Raw genomic sequence first — 18,694 nt, forward strand, 5'->3', positions numbered from 1 at the left:
AATTTTTAACCGTTCACTGAAGTTCCATAAACTTATACTGAATTTGGTAGTGTAATTTCTGTTAAATCGCTATAAATTCTCCATATCAAGTAACCTTGGTGTATGTCGAAATTATTATCGTTAGATACTGGATGTGTATGTTCTCTTTGAATTGGGTAAATCTACGAACAACGAAAATATTAAATGACACTTTTGTTCTAGAAAAGAATGTAGAGTATAAATATGTTTATTTTTTATCTTAAAAAAAGTGAAGATAAGTATAAACCTTGCTCAGTCTTATATTAGTTAGTCACAGATTCATCGGCGCAACAGTTTTATCTTTACTATGACTCTCACCTTTCACAAAATGTACTTCTTAGTAGGAACAATATAAAGCCATTCAAAACGTTTGTTAAAGTGAATGGAAATATATTTGTGCAAATTATAAGACGGGTATGTAAATTGGAAACCCTGTTGGAAAAACACCTTAACTATCAAGGGTTATCAACAATAATTAAACAAAATCAAAACACACAACACAGACGCATCTCAAAACTCAACAAAAACCGAAGATGAAACCATGTGCGTCGGAAGGCCTAGCAAGTTACGACCCATTTGGAGTTATTTTCCAGTCAGGAGATATATATACTCCACACTATATGTATATTTGTCATTCTGGAAATACATCTGCCTTAATACGTCAAGTACGTCATTACCTGACGGCCGTATAACTGTCAAAACATTCAGAGCTGCATTTTCTTGTTCCAAATGTGCCTTTAACTCAAATAAGATAATCGATATTCTGACAAGAATTGTTGAAAACTGTATACAATGCGACTTAAACACCATACACATGGGCATCTAAAAATTTACAACATAGTTTTTAAAATTTGATGATCGGAAAATCTAACCCGTAACATTTGCTGCAGAGCTTTGTATCTGAAGATCGGCCATTGTCTTTTTATTTATGAAGGTAGACTTTGGCATGTATGTACTTCCTAAAGCAGGTAGACATAGGGAAATGAATATAGGCTCTTAAAATCAGTGATATGTTTGTATCATATTTAAATTCACCAAAACCATTTCAGCTTTCATTAGAAAATAAGTAATTTCTAAGAGTTGTGTCCGTTACCCTAGGTCTACATCTTGAATTCAAAGCATGAAAGTTTATTAATATTAAAGAACGATAACACTACAGTTAAAACTGAAATTGAAGAAGGGGGCTTACTCGCCTAATATTTGTTTTAATGCACTCTAAAAAAAGGAAATAAGTTTTTATTCACCGGTTTTCCTATATTTGTTGCAGGATTAATCGAACTGAACGCATATTTAGTTTTATATGCACTGGTATATAAATTAATCGGCTTATGTGTAATTTTGAATGCGTTAATTGATATTGTTGTTAACAGAGAAAACCCTTCGATCCCGAATGCACACCAGAAGGTATGATACAAGCATGTTTGAAAGGGGATGAAGACCCTTTGAAGTGAGTTTAATCTTGAAAGCAAATTTGCATAACATCTAAATCTTTTCAAGTTTATTTTTTTTACCTCAACCATTCTTGCTCTGTAAAATTTATTTATAGTATTGACAATTGCTTCAGTTGTAGTTGCAAAATATGTTAAAAAACCAAATCTTTATTAGTTCACAAAAGGTTTATTAAGATCAGCATGTTAATACTTCAGGGGAAATGGTGAAAAGCAACAAAAAAAATATCATTATGTTTTTTTTTTTTCAAATCCAATTTTACGTTACAAATTTTTCCGATACTTCCTTCCTCTTTAAATGTGTCTAACATGTAATTAATCATTAGCTTAATTTCAAACACAAACTCTTCAAACAAACTAGATGCATTCGATGCCTTTGACTTTAATTCGGCCATTGTGAAAAAAATATGGTTTTCAACTTTTTGATCAATGTTAAAGAAGAAGTTAAAAGGGTGATCTATCAGTCACGCATAGTAAGTTTCTTTAAAAAAATATATTTTGCTTTAAATACAGCGGTAGCAGGTACCTTCTATTGTTGATCGAAAACCTGGGAGTTATAAATATCCTTCAGCAGGAACTTTTTACAAATCAGAAGGCTGTAATTATATTTGGCAGCAGTTTTCCCAGTGATCAGGAATACACCCAGGTTTGTATTTTGTATTGATGATAACTTGAATCTATCCTGTCAAATTTAAATACATTTCTATTCAAGTAGGGTTTGATTTCTAAGAAAATAGCTGTAGAAAAAACAGGTATGATGAAAAAAAATGCACCATCGTATAATCCCCTATAAAAAAGTAAATACTTACAGAAAATGATCATCGTTATTAACGACAACTTTCATATAACAGAATGTCTTATATAATTAAGTATCAAATAATATCAATTCGCGGACTTTTGTAATGTAATATCAAGTTTCCTTTAATTATTAATAGGTTTGCCGGAATATAAACAGGATTAAAGTTTGCATGGAAACCGGAAATACCGTAATCTTGCTGAATCTTGAAAACCTGTATGAAAGCTTGTATGATGCATTGAATCAGGTAAGTCTAAAGCGCGAATTTTATTTTTAATCTCAACCAAAGAAGATGATATATGCTTATACCTTACATTCCGTCCTTTGATAATACCGGCTCACCTGTAGTCCATCAGGGTCAGTTGATCCACATTAAAGCAGTAAAACCATTGTTTTCCATGATTGAAGGAACTTTTATTTCAAATACAATTCTATCAAGAAAAGTAACATGACAGTTTTGCTCCCGTTCGATTACTTATTTATAGTACTTTGAATTGTCAAATTCCCCGGTTTCAGTCCTTTTGTGCCTTGAATATAATCCACAAAATATACTTCCTTATATGACTTTTTTTTTTAAAATGTACAAATACATTGTAAGGATCTTTCCTTTTCTCGGCAAAAATTACCTTAAGTAACATGAATAATGCCTATTGAAATATGCAAGAAGAGGACAAGAAAACTTTGCATCCTTTGAATGCGTTTACATTCCATTCACATACAAAAGATATGTACATTTTTCTCATAAATCTACTTACTTAAAATGAAAGAATGCGAACAATAGTTGTACTGATGAAATTATTTTTTGGATTTGTAGTATTATGTTGAATTTGGAGGAGAGCGTTATGTTGACCTTGGACTTGGGTCACACAGAGTAAAGTGCAGAGTTCATAGAAAATTTAGGTAAAATGTTTGGAACCTTCTCTTTCCTATTTTCAATTTCCTGAGAAAAAAAAAAAAAAAAAAAAAAAAACTGTTTGGACTCCAATTGAAGGGGAGTTAATTGAGAGGTATTATCTATATCTGTTATTAATAAGTGAGTGAAAGTAATAAATATGCTTCAATTAGCAAATATGCTCGCCAAATGCTTCAAATATAAAAAAAACAGCTTGTTTTTTTATATGTTATGTTGTAATGTTGGTTATGTTTTGTCTATTTCAACGTGTGTTCTTCATGTCTTTGCTATGTTGACAAACGTAACAGACAATTGAACGTTTTATCAATGTTATACGGCAAAATGCATGTCTACGCAGAATGAGTTATGCTTGATATTGCCGAGATATTTTTTATTTTATATTTTTAAAGGTTTGATTAACCTCTTTATAGGTTGATAGTTGTTGCTGAAAAGAAAATTGTTTATTCCAATTTTCCAATTCCATTGATCAACAGACTCGAGAAACATTTTCTTACAATGAACACTTTGTTGACACCGAAACAGAATGAATTGAAACTTCTAAATGAATGGCTTAATAGCTTTAGTACTCCGAAAGAATTTTCTCAATCAAGGTGTGTATTATTATTAGGTAATTAATGAGAGAATCTCACACAATGAAACCTTCAGCTGTAGCATGACTATAAAATATACATTGTATATGTTTTAATGTTTCCCCCTTAATTTTTTTTACGACAAAAAAGGAACCTAAAACTACTCAAATATATATTCTGTAGGTTACTTGGGAGATATAATATTTTTGAATGGTGTAACCTTTCTATTCTATGATACATGGGGTGATGAGTAATTGGGATGGGTGAATTAGTTTTAATAATACTATATTTGAAAATATATTAGCTGCTAATAAGATAATAACAGTTTCAATATCAAACAATTAAAATATATAAAACTCAAGTTGATAATGCAAATATTTAATAAAGAAAAAAAGCAATAGGGATTCTTTTGGGATGATGATGTTTCTATTGCGAATTATCTATAAGGGATCAAGTATATAGTGTCAAAGGAAGCTCTTACTATTCAAAAACTGTAAACAGATTTGTTTTATTTCGTTTTATTTATTAGTTTGTTTTTTTATAGAAAAAAGACCAAACCACTTGGTGAATCATTTATTGGGTACCATGCTGATGTTTGCCCAGCAGTCATTCAGAAAATTTACAAGTCGAAATCAAAAGACTATAAAGATGACGAAAAGCAGGTTCGTACACTTTTTTCTTTTAAGTTTTTAACAAAACTTCATGAATATTTCATGTGAGTTATGGCACTTGAACGTGTGTCTTTGATAACCAATGGATGTTGCAGTTGTAAGGAATTTTTTTCTGACATTCAATTACGATATCAACGGAGTAATAGCCTTATCCATTTTCGTGTCCAAAAGATGCCATTATGTTTATTTTGGTATTTCTGAGAAACCTGTTTTATAGCGCTGTGTATGTTTGTCGCTAGAATCGCAGGTACTTTGCAAAAGAAAGATACGACATTTTTCGTGAAGCAGTAACAAGGACGGGTTGTACATGTATCCAGCTTAAGCAATTTGTTTGATTTTTGATAATACAGAAAATCTCCTGATAATAATTTAAACTCTGAATTGAGAAGCTATGGAGAAGCTCTCACAATTTATTAAAATACATTTTAGAACTTTTTTGTATAAAGGTATAAAGTTATGTGTTGTCGTCAAAAAGTTTATATATAGTCAGAAATGGACAATTGACTTTTCTAGTCTTTGGACTAATTAAATTTCTGATTTTTGTTTGTTTGTTTGTCTACTTTTTGTTTTCTGTTTTTGTGCCTGGCGATGGGACTTATGGTCCATTGGACATATCATTTTCCTGTTTTTTCTCTGATTTGGAAGATGATTGTTAGGTCTATATCCCTATTACAAACTTCAACGCATTTAAAGATGCTTTTCATGTCGCAGATTGTGAATGAGGCCAAGCATTTGCTCCTTTGGTGTGCTACTCCTGCTGCAGTATTGCAAAATGGAGAGAAGAATGATATCATAACTTACTTCAGAAAACAGCAACATGATTGTTTATCAGATTTTGTCTGCAGGACATTTTCAGATAATGATGACAATGTCGCTTTCATACAGGTAAGCAGGTTAATTATCGTGCTTTGTTTATTGTTCGTTTTGTACTAGCATATTAATATCAGAAAGTTTTTGATAAACCATTAGAACTCAAGTTTCATTATTTCATTTCATCTACACTATTTTGTCTTGCTTTCTGTCTTGCATTCGCTTTTTTATTTTAATCAATAGTATCTGAATTTTTTTCTATTTTGTTTTTTTTTGCATTTTTCTCTAAATTAATTTTTGCTTCAAAATATATTTTAGACAACAACTAGTTCAAGGATTTTATCGGTTCATGAAATTGACAAATTTCGTGAAGCCTTGCCTTCTTTCGTTAAGAACATTCACCTGCTTACCTTGCAATCGTTTCACACCGAACAGCAGTTCAGCCGAGAAGTAAAGTAGGTATATGTAACAATCTTAATTTAACTCTTTTGTTTTTGAAACTTTATCTGGTTATCTTTAAAATCATATTTTTATTCACAGGTGTTTGAGTTGTTTGTGTAAAGATCATTATTTCATGCCTTTGAAGATCAATTTGTCAAAAGGACTATTTTCTTATGACATTACTATGTAACAGTGATGTTTAGACGGATTTTCGGTTTATCTAGGCTTGAATCAAATTTATCACAATATGACATTGGGTTAAAATCACTTATTTCAAGGCACACCTAATAAAACTTTGAGAGATAGACAGGAAAAAAATGACCTTGATGGGTAGCAGATTTAATTGTGAATGCTGAAGCAATGAAATTGGGTTGTTACAATTCATTATATATTTCCAATTGTCAACCCGTAACATGAAAACCTAAGGCATCGTTAATTTTTAGTTCCTTTAAGGAGTAACTGCCCTTCAAAATAAATATATGGTAATATGATAATATGGCATTTACATCTTCAATATATGGGAGTACTTTTATACGGCTAGTTTACCTTTGGGTAAATATAGTGCTGTAAAGATCAATTAAGGCTATTTTGGTGACTAAAATTTGAGATCAGATCTTGTGAAAGAGTAATCAAGGGAACCAATGTTATAGCGGTAATAAAAAGAATGTAATCCAGAGACAAAGACCAGACATGGAAAACAGACATACACAACAAAGAACTTAAAGTAACTAAAATCATACATAGAAAGTAACAAAAGCAAATGAGCAACTCGGACTAAACTAAAAACTGGAAGCATGGGCCAGGTGCACCTGTGGGGTGAAACTTTGAGATCAGCAATCTACCCACCCCAACGCATTCTATGTATATACTGTAACTAATGTAAAAGTAAAGATTCATTCCAGATACAATTTCTAATTTTTATCTAAACTTGTGAAGATTGTCATAACTCTTTACTTTATGCCTGAACCGGTATATTTTTGTATTTTTAATGTGTCTAAAAATTAATTATACAGAAATTTTCTTAGGTCATGCTTTCCGAAAAACAGGAAAAAGTCGAAGGACACTTTACTTATCGTTCAGAGTGAATGTGGTGATCAGAACGTAGATTTGATTGCCTGTGCTAGATATTCCATTCAAAGAGACGTACAAGAAGTTGTTCAAGACGGCATCACAAGTAAAATACGTATAATTCTCCTTGTGCAACTAAGTGGAATAACTGGTGGATTTTTTTCTGGTTATCAAGTAAGTGATTTGAGATTACAACACTATTTTTGGTGATTACATGTCAATATAGAGTAAATAATTTGGTATAAACAGCGGTACTCACAAGCAAGTACTTACAAAAAAATTAATTTGAGCACTGTTAATGGTGGCGATTAAAGTTTATACTGATTGTTATCCACATATTTATAATTCATTATATATAAGCCAGAAAAATGAATTACAGGTTCGATTTCTGGACTATTTATAACTATTTTTATAACCTAAAATGTTGTAAAAATTTAACAAACCAAAAACTTAGATAAGACTTACATTAACAATGTTTTTTTTCTGGTACGTTCATATCATAGTAAAATATTATTTTGTTGAAAGGATATTCCATTACATAGTTTACTGATTTTACTACGAAAAAGAAGAATGTCTTTGTTTTTACAACTGAGTGTTTTTATATAGTGTGCAGTTTGGCAATCTGTTCATATAGACGATTTACGAACAATGGAATTAGTTCCACCAATAATGGAGATGTATGGAAAATCTGTATACCAGATAATTTGTTCAAAACAAGCTTCATGCGATGATTTTCTTAAATCCGATGTTGCCGCAGGGGAAGAAAGTGAAATACAAGAAATTCCAAGAAGAAGTATTTACCAACCAGAAACAAATGTAGAAAATTGTGCTATTTGCAAAGACATTTCCAAATCTACTGAGATAATATATTCTAGAAAACAAACCGTGTTTCTAGAGAAAGTAAGAATCCCTAACGATGGTTTTGAAGATAGAAGAGAAGATGTCATTCAAGATGTCGTTTCAAAAGAACAGAAGGTTCACCAATTTGATATCAATAAATTGATATTGAGATGTATACAAAGAAGTCTTGCAGCCGTAAAAGATCCAGATGACTCACTTTCGAGATCAACTGATAGATTGAATAGTGTGCTCGATATATTGGAGCATCCTACTTGTTAGTATACTTTAAAATGAAGTGAAAGCGAAAGAAAACTGATTACGGAAAAATACATTTGAAAACATGCGACGAAATTTACGCTTTTATAGAACTTCACGTAGAGTGAAAAGAAATGGTTTTGTCTCCTAATTTAGCAATAACAAAAACCATGAATTCAAATAAAAGAGTAATTTTCGTTCCTTTGTGCATTCTTTTTGTTTATATGTGGCATTAATAGTGGTTATTGTTGTCTAATTTCCTGGTCTTTTTTTTGTTCTGAAATTACTGATTTCCAATTGATCCATGTTAATTTCTTTTTCTTAAATTTTTGAATTTTGTTTTTCAGACTCTTCTCAACTTCTTACTGGCGTTCGTAAGCATGTCATTAAACTTTTAACAGAAAAGAATAGATCAAGATCATTCGGGACACAAGATGGATGGCTAGCATATGAGGCTGCAAAAGATGAAAATATTCACAAGGCTGGAACATTTAGGTAATTTTGCTTTGTTTCCTATAAATGGTAATCAATATATATTATTGTTTTTTTTTTGTTTAATTTTGTTAATATAGACACTCCACCGAGCTAATATTTGGAAACGTCATTAAGTTTGCATTGTAATTAAAAGTTATATAGTTCAGCGTCAGAAAGATAAAACAGTCAAATGCATTGTAAAATGATCATGTTTTTTAATAGGATCTATATATCAGTAATATGTGAGTGATGAATGATTTTTATCATATTGAACACATAATTAGACTTTAAACTTTTCCTTAATACAAACATATGGACATCATTTAATTCAAGTCACCAATTTTTACTTTGTTGGAATAACTAGTGCACTTACATGTTAAAACCTAATTATTATTTAATTTTTGCACGAGTATCCTTTGCTTTCGATTGACATATAAGAACATAGAATTTCAAATTTATTTTTAGAAACAGTATTCTGACCTGCTTTGAGTCTCGAATATTGCCCATTTTATCAGCCGTATTTGCATTTCTTGACACAAACAGAAACATTTCATTGTCGATAAAAGACAATGTCTCAGATTGGAAATTTGCATTGTGGTACAAAATTCTTAACAACCCTGAGGTAACACAACTGACGTACAATGATATTATTTCACCAACAAAAGCCGAGGAGTTGAAGGAATATACTGTGAAATTCACCAGTTTAGGCGGGAAATCCTTTACAGCAAAAATGCCGTTCTCATGGTTGGTAAATGAGAGTATACAGAAGGTTTTGAAAAATATAAAAGGATCTGCAGACCACAAAGGTATGATATCGATTAATTTGTACTATGTTCGAATGCTGAAGATGAAAGGTTACTCTCTGAAACAAGTGTATAGCAGAACGAAATTCCCTATATCTATATGATTGGTATTTTTTTTGTTTTTGTTTTCCTTTGTACTTTTCAATGTTTTAATACAATTGCTTATATAAGACAGGCCCTTATCACAATATATTGGATGTAATGTATTGAGTTAAAAAAAGTAGTATATGATCTATAGACTATATTGGTTTTGATGGAAAGTGACCTTCCATCACTTTTTAATGGACACGAATACTTTTGATATTTGCCCTAAAATATAATTTGATTACACGACCCAAAAATGGTATAAAGTTTATTGGGAATATTTGTGAAATTTATAGAAAAAGGGGAATTAACTCTTTAGTTTGTGCAAAATTTAGTTACTTTGATACAGAATTTCAAAATCATTTTAGATATTTATTGTCGATCGAAAAATTTAACTATTTGCCATGCATATTTTATAAATGTAATAGGAAATAAAAATGTTCAAACATTATTATATGAAGTATTTAAAGAATTATTTAATTACTGATATATGTATCTTTAAAAACGTCATCTCAATTTTATACTTCTTTAGAAGATGTGAATGACACTGTGATGGAAGCTACGAACATTTTGAAAAACCTTCCACTTGGTGAACTGCTTTTGGACTTGGGCGAAACTTTTCAATACGATGTTCTTGAGTGTTACATTGAGGACTTCATAAGCATGGTGTATTCATCCACGTCCGATGAAGAACTTAAGGTACAATTGCTAAATCAACAAAACAAAAATAACAGTCATATGTGGAAAAGTGTCAAGGGATAACGACTAGGGAAGGATAAAAGACAAATAACAGCAAAGAACATAAAATGTGATAAAAAAAAAATAATACGCACATGAAACAAAAGTAATTGAGCAACCAGAGCATTTTAGTGCATATACCAGGTGCACCGGTAGGGAATATATATATATTTTGTTCAGTGTTATTAACACGGAATTTTATATTATTTTAAAAGGAAACGGTCTAATTATTTTTTTTTTCAAAGATGGTGTATTTAAATCAGAACTTACAAAGTGTCTCAAATGAAGACATAATATTTCAACATAAGTTTTATCATGTTCTTTACAGTTGGTTACTGACACTTTGAAAAGTGGATATAAAGTGCTCACGAAAAATGCGGAGACAGAAAATAACATTTTATTTTTGCTTGCTGCCGTGCATGTATTTTTTTATGAAACATCACATAGATTTGACAATTTTTCGCATGTTGTACATGTTTGGCCGGGAAGTTGCGAAAAGATTCTTCAAATGGACGAGCGACAAAAAATTAAAAAGATGGATGAAAACCAGAAAGATGTTCAAAAACCGGATGTTAAATCAAAACAAAAAGCTTCAAAAAAGGAAGAATCACTAAACATTAATTTTTCCTCAGACGACATGGTAGGTGAAATTTAATTCAACTTGAAACCACTAAGACATATTACATTTAGTTTTTGAATCAAATATATTATTACTAATCAAAGTTTACAACCTTAGGGTAACATGCAGAACTATTGCGCACAAAATAATAGGCATTGTTTTGGCATGGCTCTGTTAAGTTTTGATTTTGTGTCAACACTTGATGTAGGTACTTAACGTATGCTTAAAAATGACGTCATCTTAATTTATCTTTTTCATAATACGTTTCTTGAAACAAAATGCCATTAATAGCCGTTAATGACAATTTAACATTTTCCTGAACATGTTTTATTTATCTAAACAGTTAAGTAAGTTAAGTACTCAGTGTTAACAATGTTTTATTGATAAATGGGAATGTTCGAAGAAGGTCTCCTAGAATGAATGAAAGAAATCGGTCTCTTGGCATGCTTTAATTTGGTGTTAAACCAAATTGCTGGTATGTGTAGAGAAGCCAAAAGTACAATTTCTAGGCTATTTAAAACATTTAAACATGACCAATTATGTAAATGACGTACCTAAGTCAGAAAGTCCGGAAGTAGCAACTGTGGCTCAGGATGAATTGATAAAAACACGGATATCGAGAAACCGAAAGGTCCCCAACGTATTATTCAGAGTGAACTTAGAACAACAGTAGGTGCCAACGTGTCTGCCCAAACAATTTGCAATCCTTTGCAAACGTGAAATATAGGCGTCATGTTGAGCCTATTCCACCCAATTCAACCTGAAGTTAAATGATGGTCAAGCTGTTTGAAAAAGTGTCAGAGAGAACTCTTTCTGATAGTAACGTTAGAGAGCACAGTCGCGCTATCAGATCTGTCATTGTTTTGCCGGACAAACAGTCAACAATTGAACGCAGCTTTACTTCATTACTGGGTAATCTTATTGAGCAAATTTTGGAGATTTTGAGACCTTTAGCTGACCAATTTATGCGTCTTCGTGTGATCTAGGAATCTCCGAATATTCCCCTACAATTTTAAGCTTATTTCCCGTCATGAAGACATTAAGAAATCTAAAATCATTCTTAGTGCTTCAAAAGTAATAGGTAAAATTGATATATAAAAAATGTAAACATGCTTTTAAGAGGTTTTGATCATTTCAATAGAAACAATGTTTACCAAATACTTTATGACCAATTGAAAAAAAGTTTTTTTACAGTATTTTGTGGTAAATGACGATAAAAAGAAACTAAATTTTCTTTTTTCTTTTAAGTGTGTTGATATACTTGCATTACAACTAATGCTGAAAGAGATACAGCCAGCCAGAAAATCTATTTCCGATGAGGAATGGCGTAAGGACTGGCAGGAGAGAGTGTCAAAATTTAGACCAGTTGTTGAGAGGATATTTGAGGACATTAGCAATATGCAATTAATGAAACCTTTTCATTTTAATGAATCAAAGTATGGGAATGTAATAAACAAATCAAGGTTTGTTTGAATTTTATAGAAAGTGCTAGGTATAACTTTTCAATGATTTTTATTTGGAAAAAACAATTTTACTGTGTGTCTAATATCAAATTTATGAAATTAATTACACATACATAACTTATATTCAGGGTAATCATGTCTTCAAATAATCAACTTTTATAGATTCGTTTATTGTCTTCAGAATTAAAAATTGCTAGGTGTGTAAAATATTAGTACGTAAATTCCTACTAATTTCACATCGAATATATCTAAACAAGAAATTTTCTTGTATCTCATTTCCTGATTATGTACGAATATTTTATCCTTTTAAGTAACGTCTTAGGGAACTGGTAAAATATTACCGTTAGGTGCTAAATAATGTAATATTTAAGTTTAGTCTGTATGTAAGTGAAGAAAAAGCAAACGTATCTTGTATGCAAATAACAAACGGAGGTCTGCCATATGCTATATGTCTGCAATGTAAGTTATTGATTCTTGAAATTTCAAAATATGCCATTAAGATATTGAGAATATGGTATTTTACATTGATAGGTGTGAGTGGACACGGACTCTGGTGGTTAAATTCTACATTGAAAATGTTTGCACCGAAGGGATTGGGGCTAAAGTGATGGCATCCATGAAACTTTGGAGCGTATGTTTATAATATTGAAATGCATATGACTGTTGCTTTCCCTGTCTTATTCCTAGAACCATTTACTTTATCGGTCATTACCGCAAAAGATGACATAATTAGGCGAGAAAATCTGAATTAACATGTATCTGCATAACTTACATTTACTTAATATACACAATTATCTGCCTTTTTAATCTTTTATTTTACTTAGAATTACTCATCAATTACTATTAAATGTATTATATTGTATTATAAATGCACAAAAATAATATTGAAGGTTTTAAAGTCATTATTATTTGACAGATAAGATTGCTTAAACTTTTAAATCGTGGAAACAATACAAGATGGCTGCACATGGATTTATATATATATATATATATATATATATATGTGTGTGTGTGTGTGTGTGTGTGTGTGTGTGGAAACACAATAACAGAGTTAAACGTCATATTGCCTTTCAAAATTTTGCTAAGCTTTATTCAGTAAAGTTTTTTGAACATATTTTACTTATTTTTGGCCAATACAAAATGTTCTTTTTATATATCTCTTGAATTAAGTTGAACGTTTAATTCAGTACATGCATTTGTTTTTTTAATGCCTACTTTGAATGAAATAACCTCTTTGCGGACTTCTAAATGCAAATCACTCAGTCTAATTTATCTTAATTCTTAACAAGATGTTAAGCTAATTGGTTAAGTTTTGAATAAGAAGAGGCTCTCAGGAAATTTTTTACTTAACATGTTTGACTAAATTCTGAAAAGTTGATATCTGCTTTATTCTTTTGTAGAAATTAGATGAAAATACTGATATGAAGATGCTGAACTCTGTCCAAAGTGTTGAAGATCATCTTGTCAAACAAAATATCGAAGTTTTAGGAGAATGCTTTGGGTTGTAATACAATTAAAATACTTTAGTTACATAAAATTGGAATTAGCAAATAGGATCTATTTTGAATACCGTAAAAAAATGCTTGAATTGTAAAAAGTCAACCTTTGTATTAAAATGAAGGTTGAATAGGTTTTTCATGAACGTCACAGTTTGAAGTTTGAGAGTTAGTAGTCTTATTTTAGTTCCTACTGAACCGCAAAATGTGTATATAGTTTTAGTAATAGAAACTAAGAATATAGTTAAAGTGGACATTAAAGGTAAATTATCATTAGTTGTTCCGGGCAAAAAAATGAATGAATGTTCAATTGGACTTCAGAAAATCTTGAGAAAGAAGATGAAGAATGTTTCCTTATGAAAATATCGTTATTGTCTACACGTAATTGACAAATCATGGCGATAAGATGAGATGGCTATTTTTTTTCTACTAGATGTAAACATTCAACTTAATGCACACTCAATTTGAGAGGTTAAATAAATTGCCTCGACTCAGTTCTCTTAATTGACCATAATACATAAAACCTATGGAAATGTCAATTTTTTCTCCATAACGGAATCTTAACAACTTATATTAGAATACGTGTATATTTTTTAGCCTTGCTAAATGCAGTTCATGTGAAGAAGAGATACAAAGCATGCCAGTCAAATTACCCTGCAAACATGTTGTTTGCAAAAGGTGTTATATGACACAAATTGATGAAAAGAAGTTTTGTTTGAAATGCAAAAAGAGTGTACCCGAGGATTATGATCCTGATGAAGTTAATGATAGGTCAGTTTATTTAGTGTTGCTTTTCTAAATTTGTTATATGAATAAGAGTAATCAAGGGAACCAATGTAATAGCGGTAATCAAAAGAATGCAATCCAGGGACAAAGACCAGACATGGAAAACAGACATACACAACAAAGAATATAAAGTAACTAAAATCATACATACAAAGTAACAAAAGCAAATGAGCAATTTGGACTCCACAAACAACTGGGCGCATGGACCGAGTGCACCGTTAGAGAAAGCTTTTATAGACACACCCGCCGAGTTGCTCATAAAAAGTCCCGGGTAGACAAACGAGGAAAGGAAAACTATGATCCGTTGAATAAATCAGTTGTCATGGTGCAGATGCATACACCATAACGATCCACGAGTTCATGATGATGACCATGTAGTGATGACTTCAATCTTGTAGGAACATAACCCTGTTCCAGAAGCCTACTTGTTAGAGTTCTAGCGCGATACAAAAAGTCTGCGTAGTTTCGGCAAGCTCTGGCACAACGTATGAGTTGTGATATGAACACTCCATACGCAGGTGCTGAAAGGATGTTGCCACAGATGAAAGGAAAGTTGACAATTTTGAATGAAATATCATCACGTTTGTGGTAACGTTTGGTCAATAGTTTTCCTTTAACACCGATTTCTAAGTGTAGGTCAAGATATAAAGCTGACTTCACAGTGTCTGTAGTATCCTTTATCTCAAGTTCTTTTGGGTAGATGCAATGTATCAAATCCCCGAAATTAGGATTGTTTAAAGATAAGTCGGGATTTAACTGAGTATGGGGAATAGAAGTATACGGTGTTGAAAAATCATAGGTTTTAATGCTATTATATTCAGATAATAGTCTTGAACTGATTGTGTCTTTCGAATTGTTCAGGATCCACATTGAATTAATACCACTACGGGAGTAACAAGTGTTGTTGTAGCACTGCAGACCCTCTTTGACAATTGTGAGTATAGAAGTTAAGAGTTTTGAAAGAGGTTTGGTGGTACATTTTGCAGATACAACTATGAAACGTTGTTTGTATGGATTCTTGTGGAGTTTAGGAATACAGTACGTAGACGGTAAATCACAATCATCGTCCTTGACAGAGAAACCAAAAGAGGATAGCACAGATTTATGGTTTTGCACACACTCTTCTTTGGAGAGTGTGGTAACAGTATAGGTCTTATCACTGCTATTATTTTCTACGTCTACCTCTGATAATAAACATTGGATGTAAAACGTTTTGCAGATAAAAAACAATGATGTTTTGGGCTTTGTCTGCTGGTACAGCAACATACTTTTCATGTGTAGTAGACAATGTTTTTGCTACTTCGTGGGGTTTGAAAACTGATGTAGCCTTGGCACTCATAGACCTATTTAAAACTTTCATTTGTTTCAAAATTAAAGACCTCACGGCCTTTAACCAATCTGACATAGAAGCAATGTCTTGTTCTCGTTTTATCCATTTTCTTGCATAGTTCTCGATAAAAAAGTAGAACTGAAGTTGTTTTTTTAATATGGACACTGTGTGGTCTTCTTTTTTATCTTCATATAGCCACTTTTCAAGTGGACGCAGTAGATATGTAGAAACTTTCTTAGTTAACGAATTGTCTGCATTTATTTACTTTTCATATTACTATTGATAAAATTATGCAAATGTAAATTTCAGAGAAGAAGTTCTGAAGTATGAAAATTTTCGTGAAAGATGTAATTGTTTTTTCATGGAGGTTATTTCCCAGCTCTGTTTTGCCGAAGATACGATGCCATCACCAGAGGTGGTAGATAAATTATTGTCATATATTGTTGGTATTGACTCGAGCTCACGAAAACAAACGGTTGTATCAAGGCAACTAACTGTTTTCAAAGATGCCATTGACCCAAACCCTGTTGTGAGGTCTTTCCTGCTACAGAAAATGATGCAAACAAGGTATACACTATTGTTTATGCGCATTGTATGGCGCAAACAACAATGTCGTTATAAGTTTTGTGCGAAATTTACGATTTGAAATGTAACGAGACCGGGAATTGTTAAAGTCTAAAAACCAAGAAGTACTTTAACCGACAACAGTTTGTCTGCTTACCTTATTTAAATAAGACCAGAGCAGGAGCTAACCCTATCAAAATGAAAATATCAAAAGTTTTCGTAAATAAACTTAGGATGAAAATACAAACAAATTTGAACGGGTCTATATCTGACATGTCAGATAATTACTTGTATTCCTTTTGTTTGTACATTTGTGTAACTTATAATCTTATAATCAGATTCTCTATCTCTGTTTTAATCAGACACTTGGACATTTTTAACTGATTTTAAGTGCATTTAGTTGTGTAATATTTTTTTTCCCACACATTTACAAAGGGAGGGTTGTGATTACGCCAGAGTATTTTAACCCTGCCGCATATTTTGTGCCTGTTTAAAGTGTAATCAAGGGAACCAAGGTTATAGCGGTAATCAAAAGAATGTAATCCTGGGACAAAGACTGGACATGGAAAACAGACATACCCAACAAAGAATATAAAGTAACTAAAATCATACATACAAAGTAACAAAAGTAAATGAGCAACTCGGACTCCACTAAAACTGCGAGCATGGACCAAGTGCACCGGTAGGGTAAGCGTCCTCTGCTTTTCTAGAAACACCCGCCGAATTGCTCATAAAAAGTCAAGTCCCGGGTAGACAAACGAGGAAAGGAAAACTATGACCCGTTGAATAAATCAGTTTTCATGGTGCTGATGGATACGCCATAGCAATCCACGTACAACTTTTGTAGTGATGACTTCAATCTTTTAGGAACAAAACCTTTTTCCAGAAGCCTATTTGTTAGAGTTCTAGCGCGATACAAAAAGTCTGCGTAGTTTCGGCAAGCTCTGGCATAACGTATGAGTTGTGATATGAACACTCCATACGCAGGAGCGGAAGGGGGATGTTGCCACAGATGAAAGGAAAGTTAACAATTTTGAATGAAAGGTCATCACGTTTGTGGTAAAGTTTGGTCAATAGTTTTCCTTTAACACCGATTTCTAAGTGTAGGTCAAGATATAAAGCTGACTTTACAGTGTCTGTAGTATCCTTTATCTCAGGTTCTTTTGGGTAGATGCAATGTATCAAATCCCCGAAATTAGGATTGTTTAAAGATAATACGGCATCTATATAGCGGAAACTGAGATTGAAGGATCTAGCCAAACGAAATTTTTTCTTTCGGATCAGATCAGCTATAAAGTCAGCCTCATAAGAGTGAAGGAATAGGTCAGCAAGTAAAGGAGCACACTTTGTTCCCATTGAAATGCCGACCGTTTGTTGAAAAACACATCCACCACACTGGACAAATATGTTGTCGATTAAAAATCCCAGCATTTTGTAAGTCTGGAATTTCTGGTATCTGCATGTCTTTTTTTGTTTCGTGTTCAGTTTTAGTTTGATTTTATGCTACTGGAGGCTCTGGCCAACTATTTTGCTGTAACTGTGTATAATGTTATTTTGGGACTAGCTGCCGTCTACTCTCTCTCACATGAGGGTTTTTGTCGTCGAAAAACCATGGGCAGCCTTGAGCTGACATTTTGTATCCTGGTGGGGTGTTATCTCTTTGTCATTTCACCATATATATTCTTGTTACATTACAAAGCACAGAAATGAAAAATTACTCATAAGGGGTACATCTACATCTGAAAAATACCATAAGCTGGAAAATAAACAAGGCAGTGGCTCCCCGTCATATGTAATGTGAATTATTCTCCGGGACTAAGATAACTAAATTCAAGGTACGCTTAAAAAGAACACAAACTTGTATCTCTGTGCGTCCTCTTACATGTTAGACTTAGTGCTCAGTTTTATCTCACAAGCGACAGTCGCGCATTATTTACCTTTTCTCTTTTGTTCATTAGAACATACTAGTACTACCTTTGGAAATGCTGTACTTACATGTTTAATTTTATTTTTAATCAAGGAACAGGCATGTGAATATTGCGAAAGCTTCGATATTTTTTTCACTTATGAAGTGCAAATATGTTAATATATTAAATTTGAACATGAAATTTACATTTGTTTACGGAGAGACACGACAATGCTACTAGAAGAGGTGTATGTATATGACACATTTCAATCAGATATTTCTCAGATTTTCTATAGTTTTTTTTTCAAATTCCTTTGTCTTTTGTTTTTTTGTATTTTTTGTAAAATAACTGTATAGTTCCATTTAAATGAGCTTTTTAAACCATTATTAGGGGGAGCAACATCAAGCACTTGCTATTGAAATATTTCTCTGGTATGGTTGAGCTGTGTGGTCAGACAGAAATGACGGATTTGTACTTGCTGGTTCTCCAGTGCATGGAGGTAAAGTATTTCATGTGTATTAATAAAAACAAAAATAAAAAAACAACTATTCGTTATGATAATGAAGTTGACTCAATCTTGTTTGTGTCCGAACGTTTTAAA

General features: G+C 32.1%; 1 protein-coding gene across 24 annotated transcripts in view; it reads left to right on the forward strand.

The window, feature by feature from the left end:
* The window catches only part of LOC148613996 (E3 ubiquitin-protein ligase rnf213-alpha-like), a 146,888-nt gene that overhangs the window by 93,684 nt on the left and 34,510 nt on the right, over positions 1-18,694 (forward strand). For 23 of the 24 annotated variants that reach the window (XM_088587701.1, XM_088587696.1, XM_088587704.1 and 20 more), the window contains 20 exons: positions 1,389-1,465; positions 1,980-2,112; positions 2,402-2,509; positions 3,077-3,162; positions 3,586-3,765; positions 4,289-4,406; positions 5,127-5,300; positions 5,544-5,680; positions 6,692-6,908; positions 7,341-7,848; positions 8,177-8,324; positions 8,769-9,109; positions 9,723-9,889; positions 10,257-10,568; positions 11,796-12,010; positions 12,542-12,641; positions 13,411-13,511; positions 14,104-14,277; positions 15,932-16,189; positions 18,484-18,592. In XM_088587701.1, the coding sequence (XP_088443827.1) occupies positions 1,389-1,465; positions 1,980-2,112; positions 2,402-2,509; positions 3,077-3,162; positions 3,586-3,765; positions 4,289-4,406; positions 5,127-5,300; positions 5,544-5,680; positions 6,692-6,908; positions 7,341-7,848; positions 8,177-8,324; positions 8,769-9,109; positions 9,723-9,889; positions 10,257-10,568; positions 11,796-12,010; positions 12,542-12,641; positions 13,411-13,511; positions 14,104-14,277; positions 15,932-16,189; positions 18,484-18,592 (3,663 nt within the window). The remainder of the gene's footprint in view (positions 1-1,388; positions 1,466-1,979; positions 2,113-2,401; positions 2,510-3,076; positions 3,163-3,585; positions 3,766-4,288; positions 4,407-5,126; positions 5,301-5,543; positions 5,681-6,691; positions 6,909-7,340; positions 7,849-8,176; positions 8,325-8,768; positions 9,110-9,722; positions 9,890-10,256; positions 10,569-11,795; positions 12,011-12,541; positions 12,642-13,410; positions 13,512-14,103; positions 14,278-15,931; positions 16,190-18,483; positions 18,593-18,694) is intronic. The other variant, XM_088587712.1, reaches the window with a different exon arrangement.

The sequence above is a fragment of the Perna viridis genome, chromosome 6 (assembly GCF_037379345.1).
Source record: "Perna viridis isolate PV_CMFRI_1.1 ecotype Kerala chromosome 6, ASM3737934v1, whole genome shotgun sequence".
NCBI lineage: Eukaryota > Metazoa > Mollusca > Bivalvia > Mytilida > Mytilidae > Perna > Perna viridis.